At 43.1% G+C, this 15,139-nt stretch overlaps 1 protein-coding gene across 1 annotated transcript in view; it reads right to left on the bottom strand.

Moving 5' to 3' along the window:
• GALNT9 (polypeptide N-acetylgalactosaminyltransferase 9) overlaps nt 1-13,570 on the bottom strand; it is a 225,838-nt gene extending 212,268 nt beyond the window's left edge. The window contains exon 1 of the mRNA XM_065692354.1: nt 13,463-13,570. Within this exon, the coding sequence (XP_065548426.1) occupies nt 13,463-13,494 (32 nt within the window). The 5' untranslated portion in view covers nt 13,495-13,570. The remainder of the gene's footprint in view (nt 1-13,462) is intronic.
• Nucleotides 13,571-15,139: the final 1,569 nt, after the last annotated feature.

Genomic DNA, 15,139 nt, shown 5'->3' with positions numbered 1-15,139 from the left:
ATGGACAATAATGTGGTCCCTGCCCATTCCCCTTATTGAGAATCGTTTTAGGAGACAAACTCCTCTGAAGCAATAAAAAGCACATCCATGAATGCAGAACATAGGCCAGTCAATGAAATGAAAGCTTTAGATATTAAAACAAATTACAAGCCAGGCTCTCATGCTTATCACGTGAACATGCTCCAATTCATTAATAGAAACCAGTCAATTCCCTGCGGTACCTGCTGGGATAACAGAACAAAGGCATCTGTACTGACAGTCATTGGTAAATGGCTAATCAATCCCTCAGTACTTCTTAATTAGTGACCGCAGGAGACACTTTTAATTGGCATCTGATACTGGATTTGAACAGACAAATAAACTGCCACTCAAGCCTCTTTCCCCCTATTAACTCCACTGTAGCTCCTGAAGAACATTTCTGAAGACCAGACCAAATCACCAGCTCCCTGCCACAGACCTGCTTGGCACCCTGAAGTATTTTATCATGATTTCAGTGCTGCGGTTGCATTGAAACACTGCATATGCTCTACTGGTTGCTCAATATGGCTTATATTAATACAAGTCATAGGCTGTCACTGTTCGGAGAGTAGGTAGTTACAAGGAATGCATTGGTTACTTTATAACTGGAATAATTTATTATTGAACAAGCAAGTTCAACAAGGACTATAAAATCAATTTATAATTTTTATGCACTTCATCTGGGCTGAAAAATGGTTTTGTTCTCCACTATTTTCTGGCTAGACCTCTTCGACAGAAAAAGGGAGAATAAAGCTTTTAAAATTGCTTTTTGGTCAGCAATGCACTCTGGAAATCAAGATTAAAGATGACAGTTTTCAGATGCATAAGTTATGCTTACTTTGGTTTATGGACCTAAGGCCACCACGGTGTCAGGCATTCCATCGTGAAAGAAAACCATCTGAAGGTGAAAAAAAGAAACGCTTTGACAGAGTCAGCTAAAAACTTGGGTGATTTGCATCAGCTGAAAAGCTAGTCCAGTTGTTTACTCCTTCAAATCACTGCCTCACAAAGGCATGGCGCGGGTGGTTATTAACAGTTTCAAGAGGAATGGCAGTGCTGGAGAAAGGAAACAAGGAGTACTAAACTCTTCAGGGGCTGTGCCTGCGATTGCTATGCAAGACACAATCCGCACACCTTTCCAGTAACGTGAAATCCAATTAACACAGTTCTGGGAAGACTCGGTGCTCTAGTTCTGATGAAGATGTAAAGGTGCAATGACAGATTGTACGAGTTAGCTGGGCCTAACACCCCTAAAAGCCTTGTTAACACCAGCAAGATTTACTCAGCATGTGTCTGGCTGGTCAAGCTGAAGAGATAGCTCATCATCCCCACTGACAGGAGCTTCTGGGCTTTGAATTGCATCACCAGATCAGGGAGAAGGAGGAAGGCACAGATACCTGGCAAGATAGCCCATTACAGTAAAGTTTATTCAGGGTTTAATACTAAGATATTGATCTCTCATCATGCATCTATGAGCTGTTAGGGGATTAATACATCACTGTCACCAGACCGCCCTGCTCAAATCCAGATCCATTCTATGGTGCTGCAGTTACAGAACTAACAGTCACACCTGCTCCAGCATCCAAGCTGCCTGCCACTGCCACTTAACACATTGTTTCACATCACAAACATGCTTATTATTTATTAAAAGGCAATCTGAGTTATCCTTACCAATGACTAACATTAGTGAAATGCTCTCTGTTCACAATCAGCCCTTTTCAAGGCCTTGTTATTTATCACTAAACCAGTTTATCATATCACAATCACCCTCTAATACTTCACAGTCTGAACTGTTGTGTGGCTTGGAAATACAACTACTCTCATGCTTTTAATTAATTTCTATAATATTCAGCCTCTTGGAATCAAACATCCTATAAGGCTGTTGCACCAGCATCCCAACAGTGTACAGTGGAGAAGGGTGACGAACATGGTGCAAAGCCAGTCACACATACGCTATTCCCTTCTGAACAGAACCTATTGCTTTTTTCTTCACCACATAAAGGTGGAAGTCCTGTGTTTGATATGTGGCTGCTTAATCGAGAGGAAAAGGAGATGAGAAGACACTGTTTCAAAGCACACGTAGCTCCAAAACCTAAAACTTCAGCTGAAGTTTGGCAGGTAAAGGAAGCAGTGTAAGTGTTGGGGAAGCTCTGACCCCAGAAGTCGGCGGCAGATAACAGGCTCACCCATAGGTTCAAGTTTTGCAGGATCATTTATCACTGTGACAGCGGCTTGCAGTAAGAGAAGTTCAAACTGTGTAAAGCATCGGCACTACACACTCTTTCTGCACCGGAAGAGGATACCTCTCTTCAGGTGTTTTAGCAGTGGATTTTCAATGTCCTACTTATCAAGCTATTTAACACAAAGACACATCTGAGAGAGAGGCTTAAAATAGCAATCCACAAAAGATACAGAGGAAGATACCAATGTGAATAAGCCAAGCATCTTCCTCCACCTTCCTACTACTCATTGGCTTCCCCTTACTCAAATCTACCATGCCTGTAAACTTTTCAATAGGGAAATACCCCAAATTCATTGTGTGCCTGAAGAGACAGTCTAAGAACTGTGAGAGAAATACTGAGGTAAGCACTCCCATTGTGTGAATTTCAGAAGCATATGGGCCATCAAGGTAGTAGGAAAGACAGATTCATATGGAAAGGGGAAGGGATGGGCATCCTCATTTAGACAATTTCAACTTCTCTCTTCACCACTAAAGCAGACCTCAAATTTGTTCATCTTAGAACGCTTAGCAGAAAATAGGAGATGGGCAAGAGAAGCTCTGAATAGGAAGCAAGAGAATTTCAGAGATATTCAACAGAAAAGTGAAGAGTTTAATTTAATGGTAGATCTGTTACAAGAAAGGCTTTGGAGATAAACAAGCACAACCACATGCATTGGTATTTTCAAGTGAAAATTTCTGCTTCCAATTCCAGTTTGGAAGCTGAAGAATTGCTGCTGAAAGCAGAAATGTTACGGCTTGGAAGTGCCTTGCCCAGGGAAATGGCTGCTCTGTTTTGACCTCCTATGGACCAGAACCAAGCTGGACAACACCATCAATGACACCTCACAATTTCTCCTTATGCACAACCAAGAGGACAAAGGCATTTGCAAGAGTCGCCCAGCTCAGGAGCTCCAGCCATAACAGAGATTAGAAAAGTTATTCCACTAAATGGAAATGGCTACAAAACATACGACCAAACCTATTTTGTGAGGAGTGGTGATGAGTCGAGTCCCTTTAACTCACACACGGGCACGTTTCTGCTGAAAGCCATTCAGCTAGGGGCCCTGCTGAGCAACACTGGTCTCCCTGCATGCTCTCACCTCCACACTGTTCTGCTCTCTGCTTCAATAGCTATATGCAGAGCAAAGGGATCTGCATCTGTTTGGCAGTATGCTGTCCTTGGGTCTGACAGATATAAGCCTTTCAGCAGAGGTCTTACCATCAGAGACATATCTGCCAGCTCTAGTCATCTTGAGAAAGACACAGCTAAGGTATGGCATTTTTTAACAACTCTCCCTCCCAAACTCCAGTTTTGTCTGTGTCCTTTTCAAATCAACCAAAGACTTCTCTCTACCGCTACGCCATTTAGATGAAATGGTGCAATGACACAGTCGGCACCTGAAGGGAGGTTTGAACACTCTGAAAATGTAATTACTCTAAAACTGGGCAATGAACGGCACGAATTTTCCCCCATCAGATCACACAGAGCACTGCTTTCAGATTCAAGTGCAAAAGTAATTTCCTAGCTAAGTAAGCCTAGCTTTCCCCCAGCAGCTCACTGATGAAACTTCACAACTCCTAAGGGAAAGACTGTAGTGATGCTGGAAAACGCAGCTATAGGATGCAGACACGTGTCACGGCTTTAATTTGGCTAGCACAGGTTGGGAGCTGTGAAGCTTCAACAGGGCATGTTTTATAACAGACCACTGGAGCCCACCTGCAGCCACAGACACTCATGCAACACCGTGGAGACTGGACCACATAACCGCCCTCAAGACCTAAACTGTTTAGAACAGAGCTGGCTGCAGGCACGCTGCACATCTTCGATCTCACCTCTAAATACCACATTAAACACTGAGGAGTGATGACAGTCTAGCACTGCGCAGACACCGAGACATTTCAGCATTGCAATGCACTTTGCCCTGACAGTTTTAGCCAGGGAAGGCTGCAGATGGGGGAATGATGCTGCATACAAAGTGGGATTTGTCTGTCATAGATTTAGGGTATATATAATTTAAAGTCATGCACACTTACAGTGTCTGGCTTTTGTTGTTATACTTTCCAAGGGCTTTTTAAATGGCTCTGAGAAACATTTAGGGTGAAAAATGGACCAAGACCTGGACTCCCCAAGATATTTCAGCATTAATGGATTAAAAAATTACCAAGGGAAGGCTAGAAATCATTTCTTAAATAGTCTCAAAGGTAATGAAATAAAAACCCTTGAAAGACAAATAGGAACATGAAGGCCTGAATATTACTATTTCTGCTTTAATCGGGTTCCTGAGAGACCTAAATCCACTAATGCTAATTAGCAATAAACAATAATAGCACTTACATGGACCTATTCAACTCTGAGATGTTACAGGCACTCATTTGTAAGTGCATAGCAGACCAGTGAGAGAGGTCCTATTCTTCAGTATCACCGATATTGGCTAAAATTGGAATTTCTATTCCAGGAGGAATGCTCACTGATGTAGCTTCTGTTCCAAACTGCAATAATTCTGTTGAAAATTTCATTTTGCAGGCATTTTTAAACACATTCTGCTTCATTTTAATTGACAAATCATGAAAATAATCCATGTCAATCAATATGAGACCTGTTCCACAACTTTGCAGCCCTATAAGCTGATCTTTTCAAGTACTTCAACTCCATTTTTCTTTCAAACTCTAGTTTCATCTAACTGACACACACTGCAAAGTTCAGTTCTGATAGAGCTGGTTTTTATAGAAGAAAAATGTGCTGGTCCCAAAGAAACCACTGCAGCTGCAGCAGGAAGGATGGGGATCATGGATTCATTTAGCACCTCATTTTCCAAATCAAATACACTCAGGTATTATTCAGCTGCATTTCTACCAAAAATGGAAGATTCAGACAGACCTGAGGAATTATAGCAAGCATGAAAACAGCCTGAGCCACACAGGGACACAGGCAGCAGGATGACATGCTCATTTCCCATAGAGAGCTGCCCCAGAAGGAAGTTTAATTTCAGCCATCCCACTAAGCTAAAAGGGCACTTCCATGTAACCCCTATCACGGGGAATTCCTTTTCTCCAAGCACTTGCCTAACGTCTGATTGCTTTGCAGTGATTAGTAGCAGGGGCTGTTCACTTCTCAGATGCCTATTCAAAAGTTATTAATAACACGCACACACAAATATTAGCCTGTCTTAATTATGTCTCCATCAAATGCAATCACGCTGGCTTAAACGTGCAGCTCAGCCACCTTGTGCATCAAAGTAAGTGCAATCCTCCAGGCAAAATGTTTACCAAGTCGAATAACCCAGAGCAGTGGAAAACCAGTGTCACATGAAAAATTAAGAGCCTTGGTGTTTCTAAAAGCATTCCAAACAGTGGGGGAAAAGCAATCAAAATGCATTAGCAGAGAAGGGTATTCACACCTCCCCTCAACCCTTTTTTAAGCTATAAAAGCAAACGCTGCATGAGCAAAACAGATAAGCCTGAATGGGCAGGATTAATTAGGAAACAAAACAGGAATGGGGAAAGCTGCGGTGCTTTCCCCCCACCCCTGCAATTTTCAGTTCAGTAAGTGGCCACTTACAAATAAAACACTCCAAAAATCCTAGCAAGGGATGACATCTCCTTGTCTTCCTTTGAGTAATGAACCTATTTTCTTGTTCCTTGAAGATAAGGCAACTTTTGACTATGAGAAATACAGGAGAAAGTTCTCTATTATAGGTATAGGTCAGCTAGAGAACAGAGGCAGAAAATTGCAATCCAGCAGTGATACAGAGTTGTGGAAGATAAGTTTTCCAGATGCCCTGCTACACTCGTTTTTCATTTCTGGAATTTCAAGGGCAGGTACCAAAAGACAAGGCTCTGATGGGAGTTCATCCATTTCATAGATAGAGCGAACGTATAGTTTATTTACCAGAATAAACTATGCACTGGTAAAAGGCTACTCCCTGTTCAATAACGCTGCCAATTGGCAATATTTTCAATTTCTCTTGCATCCTTACTGTTGTATTGGGAGGAAAATGGTATTGGAAGGAAAATCAGAAGACAGCACTGATGTGAAGAACTGTCCCTTTCTTTTAGGCTGAGAAAGTTGGGGCTTAGGCTGAGAAAGTTGGGGCTGTTCAGCCTGGAGAAGAGAAGGCTGCGTGGAGACCTCAGAGCAGCCTTCCAGTATCTGAAGGGGGCCGATAGGGATGCTGGGGAGGGACTCTTTGTCAGGGACTGTAGTGACAGGACAAGGGGTAACGGGTTCAAAGTTAAACAGGGGAAGTTTAGATTGGACATAAGGAGGAAATTCTTTCCTGTTAGGGTGGTGAGGCACTGGAATGGGTTGCCCAGGGAGGTTGTGAGTGCTCCATCCCTGGCAGTGTTCAAGGTCAGGTTGGATGAGGCCTTGTGTGGGATGGTTTAGTGTGAGGTGTCCCTGCCCATGGCAGGGGGGTTGGAACTGAATGATCTTGAGGTCCTTTCCAACCCGAACTATTCTATGATTCTATTCTATAAATATTTAAAAAAAAGCCCCCAAACCAAAAAGTATTTCACCACATAACGAACTATAAACCGCATCTTGGGTTTTATAAAAGCCTCCAGAACCAAATTAATGAGACAATTATTTGAAGGAAAAAGAAAACTTCTGAAGTATTTGCAGCTTCCTCCTGGTTTGAATGGTGGACATCACACATTGGTTTCCTGTTTGTTTCTTGTCTAACACAGAGGGTTGAGTGTGGTTTAGGCACATTCTGCCACCAATAACCATCCTCAGCCATATGTCACTGATGCAATTCCAGATAAACTTTCTGAGGTTAAACAGTGTTAAATAACAATGATTCCTTGTTTTCCTCTTTCTATTCAGGTGGCTCTTGCATTTGACAATGACAATATCATAAACTCTCTCCTTGTCATCTGAAGAACTCTACTTGGAAAATTCACCCTTTTCAAATGACGCTGTATTTATAGCTATGATGCGGGTTTATTTATACTCTTCCTTTCTTTGGGTATTGATGAAATACTATTAGCCCTTAAGAAACCATTTATGAATCAAACCGCAAAGGATTTAGTGATGCCCTTGAGATCTTCCTAAGCAATCAGTCATAAGCACAGACAAGCCTCACACCCATGCAAATTTAAGGTTTGGTATTCTTACTCGGACACAAGATGCTGACATTTTCATAACACTTGTAAGATTAAATCCTTCCTCATCCTTGGAAACCAGGGAATAATACACTGCTGGGGTAAGTGCTGCCCTGCGTACTCACGTTAAGTACGTAACTCCATCGCTGCTCTGTTCAAATATCTTACCAGAAGTCAGGTTGGGAGTGACAGAACCTCACTATCACATACCTCAAGGTCTCCATCATCTCCTGTATTGTGCACATGTTCTCGATCCTGTCAGGACCAGCCCTCACTTCTGCTGAAAACCGGGAAGGTAATATACAAATACGACACTATCTGACATACATTAGATCATGTAGAGCATGTACCTAATTAGAAGCTGCATTAAGTGACATGTATGCAACACCCTTTCTCCCCTAAGAGTGGATGACACATCAGCCACGTTCCTGAGCACATCCACTGACGGTTTTCCTATGGAGGCAGTTCTGAACTCAGAAACTGCTGGTGAAGGTTTCAGTTCTCCCGGTTTGTCTTACTTTCCTTTCACTCAGATATGCACCCGAATTTGCTCAGGAAGCCACGCACACTTCTGGGAAGAGGCACCAAGGACAATAGGATTTGGGGAATTCATTTTAACATCAAGTAACGGTGTCTTTCCGTTAGTTATTTTCTTGGAACTAGTCACACATCAGCAGCTGATGCTCTGTATAAACAAAAACAAGCTGAAGTCTCTGCTCCGATCTCTTTACAGCACGATTCCAGATAGGGAATGAGCACTCCAAATTTATGTAGTGACATATTTCGAACGTTGATGGCTCTCAAAGGTACTCTGCATGGCAATTGCCCTTTTGTTTAAGAGAAAAAATTAGCAAAACTAACAAAGCACGAAGTATCACTTTGGGCCACTTCTAATGCAGTGAATTACATAAGTCTGAATTAAGCTGGAACGTATCCCATAAGGATGCATTAATTCCGCATACTCCAAATCCAGCAGTGTTGAACAGATCTATCAAGAATAGACAATTCAGACTGCAAGAGTGATTTAAGACGGTGCACCACAGGGGCACGTACGCTGAGCCTCTCCTTAACTGGCTAATTTTTTTCAGCTGAGCTATCACTGACTCTGTCATATTTCATTGCTGTAGAAACCCTGCTTGGAAATAGCGCGAAGCAGAATGCCCCTTTCTGTGCCTCTGCGAAAGAATCTGTTACAAGTTTCCTTGCAGCACAAGATGATTTCAAGTACTGGCAATTCTTTTCTGTAGTCCCCTACCATGACACGCACGGAAATGAGGAAACACATTTTTAACACCTTGAGGCTGAGCAGGGAGCGCCAACCAAAACCTTGGTGCTATTTCCACAGAGCTAAGGATTTGCCTGATCTTCCTTCAGAGCTCAGATAACACCCAAAAGGCTGAAGAACTCCCACAAATCTAGAAACCATCAGGAAACCCTCAGCTTTCTCATCTACCTGGACAGCTCCAGGGCAACACCGTGAACAAGGCTAACTGGCTCATTTTAACCACAAGCCCCTGTGTGTGGGCAGTTCCATCACGTCCATCATCAGGGTATTGTTTACATATAACCTTCGCATTTGCCCTTTCTCACAACTGATACAGGTTAGAAAGGCCAGATTTAGCTGACTGTTCACAGCATTTATCGATCTGAAGAGGTTATTATGATAGACTGCAAGTCCACAAGGTGTCTTGCACTCCAGCTCTGATTTCCATAAAGCTATAGATTTTGATTACTGCTGCCTGTAGAGGTGCATTGAGCTAACAGCCGCAATGAGCTATGCAATTCAGCCCAGCTAAAAGCAGAGCCCCAGTGAGAACTCTTAGTGTGCTGTCTCCTGAGTATTGCTTAGCATTTTGCCTTTGTAGAAACACAGGGCATTTGACTATGCAAACAGAGATAAGGCAACTCCATGTTGAAGACCTACAGATTCAGCTACACTGCACCAACGCTGATATCTAGACTGTCTTATATAGATGCAGCTCAAACATTCAACTACCAAGTATCGCCCATGAAGTATCTGCATCACACAAGAGCACTGACAGGGTCCCCAGAGGACCTCACTGAAGCTACCGTTCCTCTTTTGATCTAGATCAGATTGGCAGCCTGCTGCAAAATGAGCTTGTGCTATCCTCCTGGCACTGCTGCTGTTACCTCAGGAAAGCCCAGCCCTGCTGATATTCACCATTTCTGCCCACCAAAGCAATGAAGAAGCAGTTTTTTTAACATTTCCCACTGAGAAGGCCAAGTAAGAAAGCTCAGGTATAGCAACAGTTCTTACAACCGCACTACAAGCAATGTACACACATTAAGCTTTGGTGGCAGAGCACCAAGCGATGCTTGGCATTCAAAGCCCAAGCCTAGTACAGTACTTCGCAGGCCTGACTTCTGGACAAGCTGTCCTTCCTTTTGATATTCTTCCTTTACCTTGCTTAAGATGAGCCTCTCAATGCTACATGGGCAGAACAACCCAGACATTGAGTTTTGCCTGAACATCTTTGATGCTTAATGGTGCTCAAGCCATTTTCATCAGTGCAGTTTTGAAGTACAGAAATAATTTAATTCAGATGAAGTTACAGCAGGGAAAATTAAGATTAATCCCTTCATGTGTCACACCCACAGTTGTCTTCCTTCCAACAAGGATATCTATCAATACTACAACAGTTGAAGTTAACAAAGAAAAAAAGCCCTGACACGATACTACTTTGACAAGAGATTGTAGCTAGGTTGGTGCCCAGGACTGACAATCTTTAACATTCTTACCTCTGTTAGGTCATCCTGGGCATAGCATATCCACTCCCCTCTCTACATGATGGCCCATGACTACAGAACCGGCTTATAATTCAGGACACAGGGTAAGCTTGAATGCCGCATAGCATATTTTACTTTCTCTTATAGTGATATCCATGGGTCTAGCAAGAGATATCAGCCCCACCTAACACACTGCTGAGATCTTCTCACATAGTTACTTAGATAGATATATCTCCATCCCCAAACGGCTATGACACCAGCAGGATGAAATACTAGCCTATACCACGACTGCGTATCGCTGTATTTTAACCTGTGTCTTACATGGTATTTTTATTCACTTGGACAAAAATAGTATGAACTAGACTGGATTTTCCTGAATAGAAACACACACCCCACCCCACCGCACCCCCCCTGAAGGATTGCTGTGGAACATTTTCCCTGTGCCGATCAACCTGCACTGGGAGGTGTTAAGGTTCCTGGTCACAAGACTTTTTAAAACCCACCAACTGTGCTCACAGGAAAGACACAAATCTGCACTTTTATTTGCTTGGTTGGTGCTTTATTTTTCTTTCAAGATTCTGCTGAGTCTGCTTGGCTCATGGCCAAGGGATGCATTTTGCCTCCTTATTTGTATAAGCTAAGAATGGCCATATTCAAGTTGATGGGGAACCGGATGGTAGAGAAACAGACTATTAAATAAGCCCATTTCCTTAGCAACAATCTCTCTTTCTCCAGCACTTTTAAAACTCTGGTTTTCAATACCAGTCCATGCTGACAAAAACATTCTGCCTCTTGACCTTAAGCAGATCAGAGCTGTGTCAACACCAAGAGTCGAATTCAGATGGGGTAAATTGCTCTGAACCTCACCTTCCTTACAGCCTGCCCTTAAGCTGCCATTGCTTCATATTGCAGGAGAAATCACTACCCAGAGGGACCTGTACCATTTAACGTGGATGAGCCTTGCCCCAGAGGGCACCTGGACTTTCCCAGTACCTTATTTGTTACTCAACCAATGACATCCCTAACTAAGGCCAAGTGAAAGCTTAATCCTGAGTGTGCCTGGTTTCCCCAAAAAAGACAATTATCCCCAAGCAGACAGTGTACCTGGTCAGGATACAAAAGTTTCTGCGCTTAACACAAAGCCTTTGGTAGGAATGGAGACAGTATTTCTCTGCTCCTAGGGCAACTAATCAGTGCTCAGAGCTGTGTTCAAACATCTTTCGCCAGTGCCAGATACCTCAGCTACTGCTTCACACCGAACTTTCCACAAACCTGAAATCTCTAATGTCTGTCTCTACCACTTAACAGGGCAAAAGCTAAATCCCTTCTCAGAAGGGAAACAAAAAAAGTGACCGAAACACAAAGGGATGTCATTAAGGAACAAATTTTCATTTATCAGTATTGCTATGAACAGGTAAAACCCCACAAGGAGGTTCTAGGAGTCAGGAGGCTCAGGAAGGAGAGGACCCACCTTCTACAGGTTTGTGGTTGCTCCGTTGTCATCACAGCTGAACAGGAGCTGCCCTGTGCAACCAACACTCCCTTCCCATTGGAGACAACCAGGAGAAACCTCACGTGATCAGGCATGTCTTTAATGAGAAGAATTCACTTGCCCATCTTTTGATTTAAACCTTTTGTGGATCAGACTCAGTTTGGGGTCTGAAGTTTACACACACTTGTCTTGAGAGCCTGAGGTGAGGTTAATCCATTTACACAAGCCTGATCCACCCTTAATTACTCCAGTCCAAACAATTGGAAACAGATGTTCCAGATCCATAGTCACACCCTTCACACGTGCCAGGCGACACCTGACCTGGCACTAACAGAAGACCACACCTTTCCTGATCTGAGATAAAGCACCCACAACTCAAACTTGCGCACAAATGGCTGCAGAACAAGCCACAGGGCTGGGAAAATGAACACGCTGCCGTAATACCGCAGATCTTTTACCTGGATCCAGGAGCCACTCTAAAGCGGGTGTTCTGCTGGGCTTCCCCACTGGAGCCGCAACTCACTAATTACCAGATTTGTCTCAGGACTACTGGCACTAATTAACACTGCAGTCTAATTAATCAGAAAGCCAGATTCCACTGAAGAGCTTTTCTGCAGCTATTTCTGTTAGGTGCGGTGGAGGAGGTTTTTTTGTGGTTGGGTTTGGCTTTTTTGATAGTTCATTTTGCTCTGAACTAGCAGCAAGATTAATAGTCTTTGGCAGGAGTAGAATTGATCCCTTCCTATTAAACAGCTTCTTGTATTTTTAACATTGCTCTTGCCAAACTCAAGCACGTACCTTCCCCCTGGCCTTGTACTCTACTCTCAAAACACAGTGTTTTTTTCACATGACAATAATCAATATGCTAACTGTTGCTTGCTATAGATCTTTCCATCTCCAGCCTATGAGCAGCTTGGGCTTAACAAAGGAGTCCTCCCATGATGAATTTTAAAGACTGAGGTCTCTTCTGTTCCTCCAGTGCTGGAACTAAACTCAGCCTGCCCACAAACTCATGTCAAATCAGAGCTGTGTTCTTCAGTTTAGCTCAACTATCACTTCTTCAGGGACAAGCACATTTCTTTCACTATGCTGAAGGTGTTTCAACTACAAACATATCCAACTTGGCCTTGCAAGAGGTCAGGACCAACTGCAGCCCCAGACTTTACAGGAGTCTAAAATACAGCAGAGTGCAGACTCCCAGCTGCCCAGGCACCAGGTAGGTACGACTGTCACTGCTAACACTTCATGTGAAATCCTTTCCCTCTCATGTACTCTAAATAGACACTTGGCTTCCCAGACACCATTTTCCCCCCCTTTAACATGTGAAACTCTGCTCCTGTGATGGTAAAACAAAAGACTACTATGTCATACTGCATGGCCCCCTGTATCTCCCAGAACCTCTACTTAAACAATTAAGTCAAAGTGGACAAAGTACCCCTTCTGGAACATTCTCGAACTGCTCTCCAGACAATACTAATTTAGCCACATGGGAGAGAACTTATTTTTACCAAAGCAGTGATTTTTGGTAGATGTGAATGAACGAATGTGAGTACTGGCTACTTTAACTAAAAATAAACACAACCTGCCTTTAAATAATCCTCCTTCCATACTGCAGCTCCTCTACATCTCTGTGCAGGGTTGTCATAATCCTTAGCCCTACAATCTATTATTAAGGTGCTTTGTTAGCTATTTGTACTTTGCACTGCTTAAATAATTCAAATGCAAGCAACCAGAACATTACACCAACCTACACTACAGAGGCTTATAGCTGACATGGCTTTAAGCAATTTTAGCACAGTTCAGTCACACAGTATTTCACCAGTCCAAGACAACCCTTAAGTCCCCATCCAGCAGGACTTCAGGCTATAGTATCCTACCTGATTCTATGGAACAGAAGAGATCGTGCCATCAGTGACTAGTTTGGAAAAGTACACACATTCAGTAAGATGAAATCCAGGCACGCTCCAAGGTAAAATCCAGCAAGACACCGTCCTGCTCTGGTTTGTTCTGATTCTCTGAATGACCTGCAGGTGCTGAGCAGGTCTTAAATACCGCAGGTAATGTGGCAAGTGATAGTGCAGGGCTGCAAACTAGCACAATGTTTAATCCTGACACTTTTAATGAGTCAAGATAAACAAAAGTTAACCCTTATTTTGCTGGAATCTACACAGGGTAATGTAGAATAGGTTGGGTTGGAAGGGACCTTTAAAGGTCATCTAGTCCAACTCCCCTGCAGTGAGCAGGACATCTTCAAGTAGACCAGTTTGCCCAGAACCACATCCAGCCTGGCCCTGGATGTCTCCAGGGTTGGCATACCTACCTCTCTGGCAACCTATGCCAGTGTTTTACCACCCTTCCTGTAAAACATTTCTTCCTCACATCCAGCCTTAATCTCTTTAGTTTAAAGCCATAACCCTTCATCCTATTGCAACAGACCCTGCTGAAAGGTCTCTCCCTATCTTTCTTCCAAACCCCTTTTAAGGCTGCAATAAGGACTTCCTGGAGTCTTCTCTTTTCCAAGCTGAACAACCTCAACTCTCTCAGCCCTAAACACAATTAAGTCCTCACTGGCTGCATGCTTAAGAAAACTTTTCCAGTTTTAAGACATTAAAACCTAAATGCATCTAAACAGGCAAAAACTTGTAGAAAGGAAGCTCTTTGTGCCTCAGTGAGCACTAGGAGGTAAAACCAGAACACCTCATTGTCCTTTTCCTACCTCTACAGCTGCACTGAGAAATGCCAAGCACAGATAAGCTTCAACATGCGAACATCAGCAGATCCTTCACTAAACGCATGTTAACCCAGATGCTTTTAAACTTGCACGAGAATAATTTGATGCAGGTCCCGTATCCCTCTGAAAAGCAAGGCATGTTTTCAACCTCCCATTACACATCCATGCATCACTGCATTTTTTGTATGGAAGGAAGAGGGACTTTGCAATCATCCTGATAATTATACCTGCAGCTGGTGAAAATCAGGGGAAGCCAGATGGTGTCTCACCAATTGTTCTGCAGCTGGCCACAATGAAGGCAGCTGGGGGAGACAAACACTCCCACCACACTCGTCACAGAGAGCAGCACATGAAATCCATCTCCTCCTAGCAAAACTCCAACTCATTATTCAAATAAAACCAGAGGGTTGAGGAAAATTGTTTCATGCAATTGCCAGGGGAGAAAAAGGGAAAAAAGAAGACAAAATCCCCAACCAATCAACCAAATTAACCCCCAAAAGGAGTTTGTAAGTCTGCAACGAACAACAGGGTCAGTTGCATTGTCAAATCAGTGCAGGAAAACCTAATGCGATTGATTCCCAAGACATGGGACTGAGGGATGTCCTTTGCTGCAGATGTGGTAGCCATGTGTGCTCCTTGTGATGCTTCACATTTACTTCTGCGAGTTTAATTTCCTACCATCTTCAGAACTAAGGTTTTCCCCTCCCTTGGCAACACACCATGGAGAGCAGATGCAGCTTTAAGGCTCAGAAGCTCAGCTATACGTTTTTGCTAGCCAGCATGTGTTGGCTCAAAAAGAACTATTCATTAACACAAGAAGTGA

The sequence above is a fragment of the Lathamus discolor genome, chromosome 12 (assembly GCF_037157495.1).
Source record: "Lathamus discolor isolate bLatDis1 chromosome 12, bLatDis1.hap1, whole genome shotgun sequence".
In the NCBI taxonomy this organism is placed as follows: Eukaryota; Metazoa; Chordata; class Aves; order Psittaciformes; family Psittacidae; genus Lathamus; species Lathamus discolor.
Note: the sequence above shows the minus strand (reverse complement) of the source record. Positions and strands in the feature narration are given on the sequence as shown.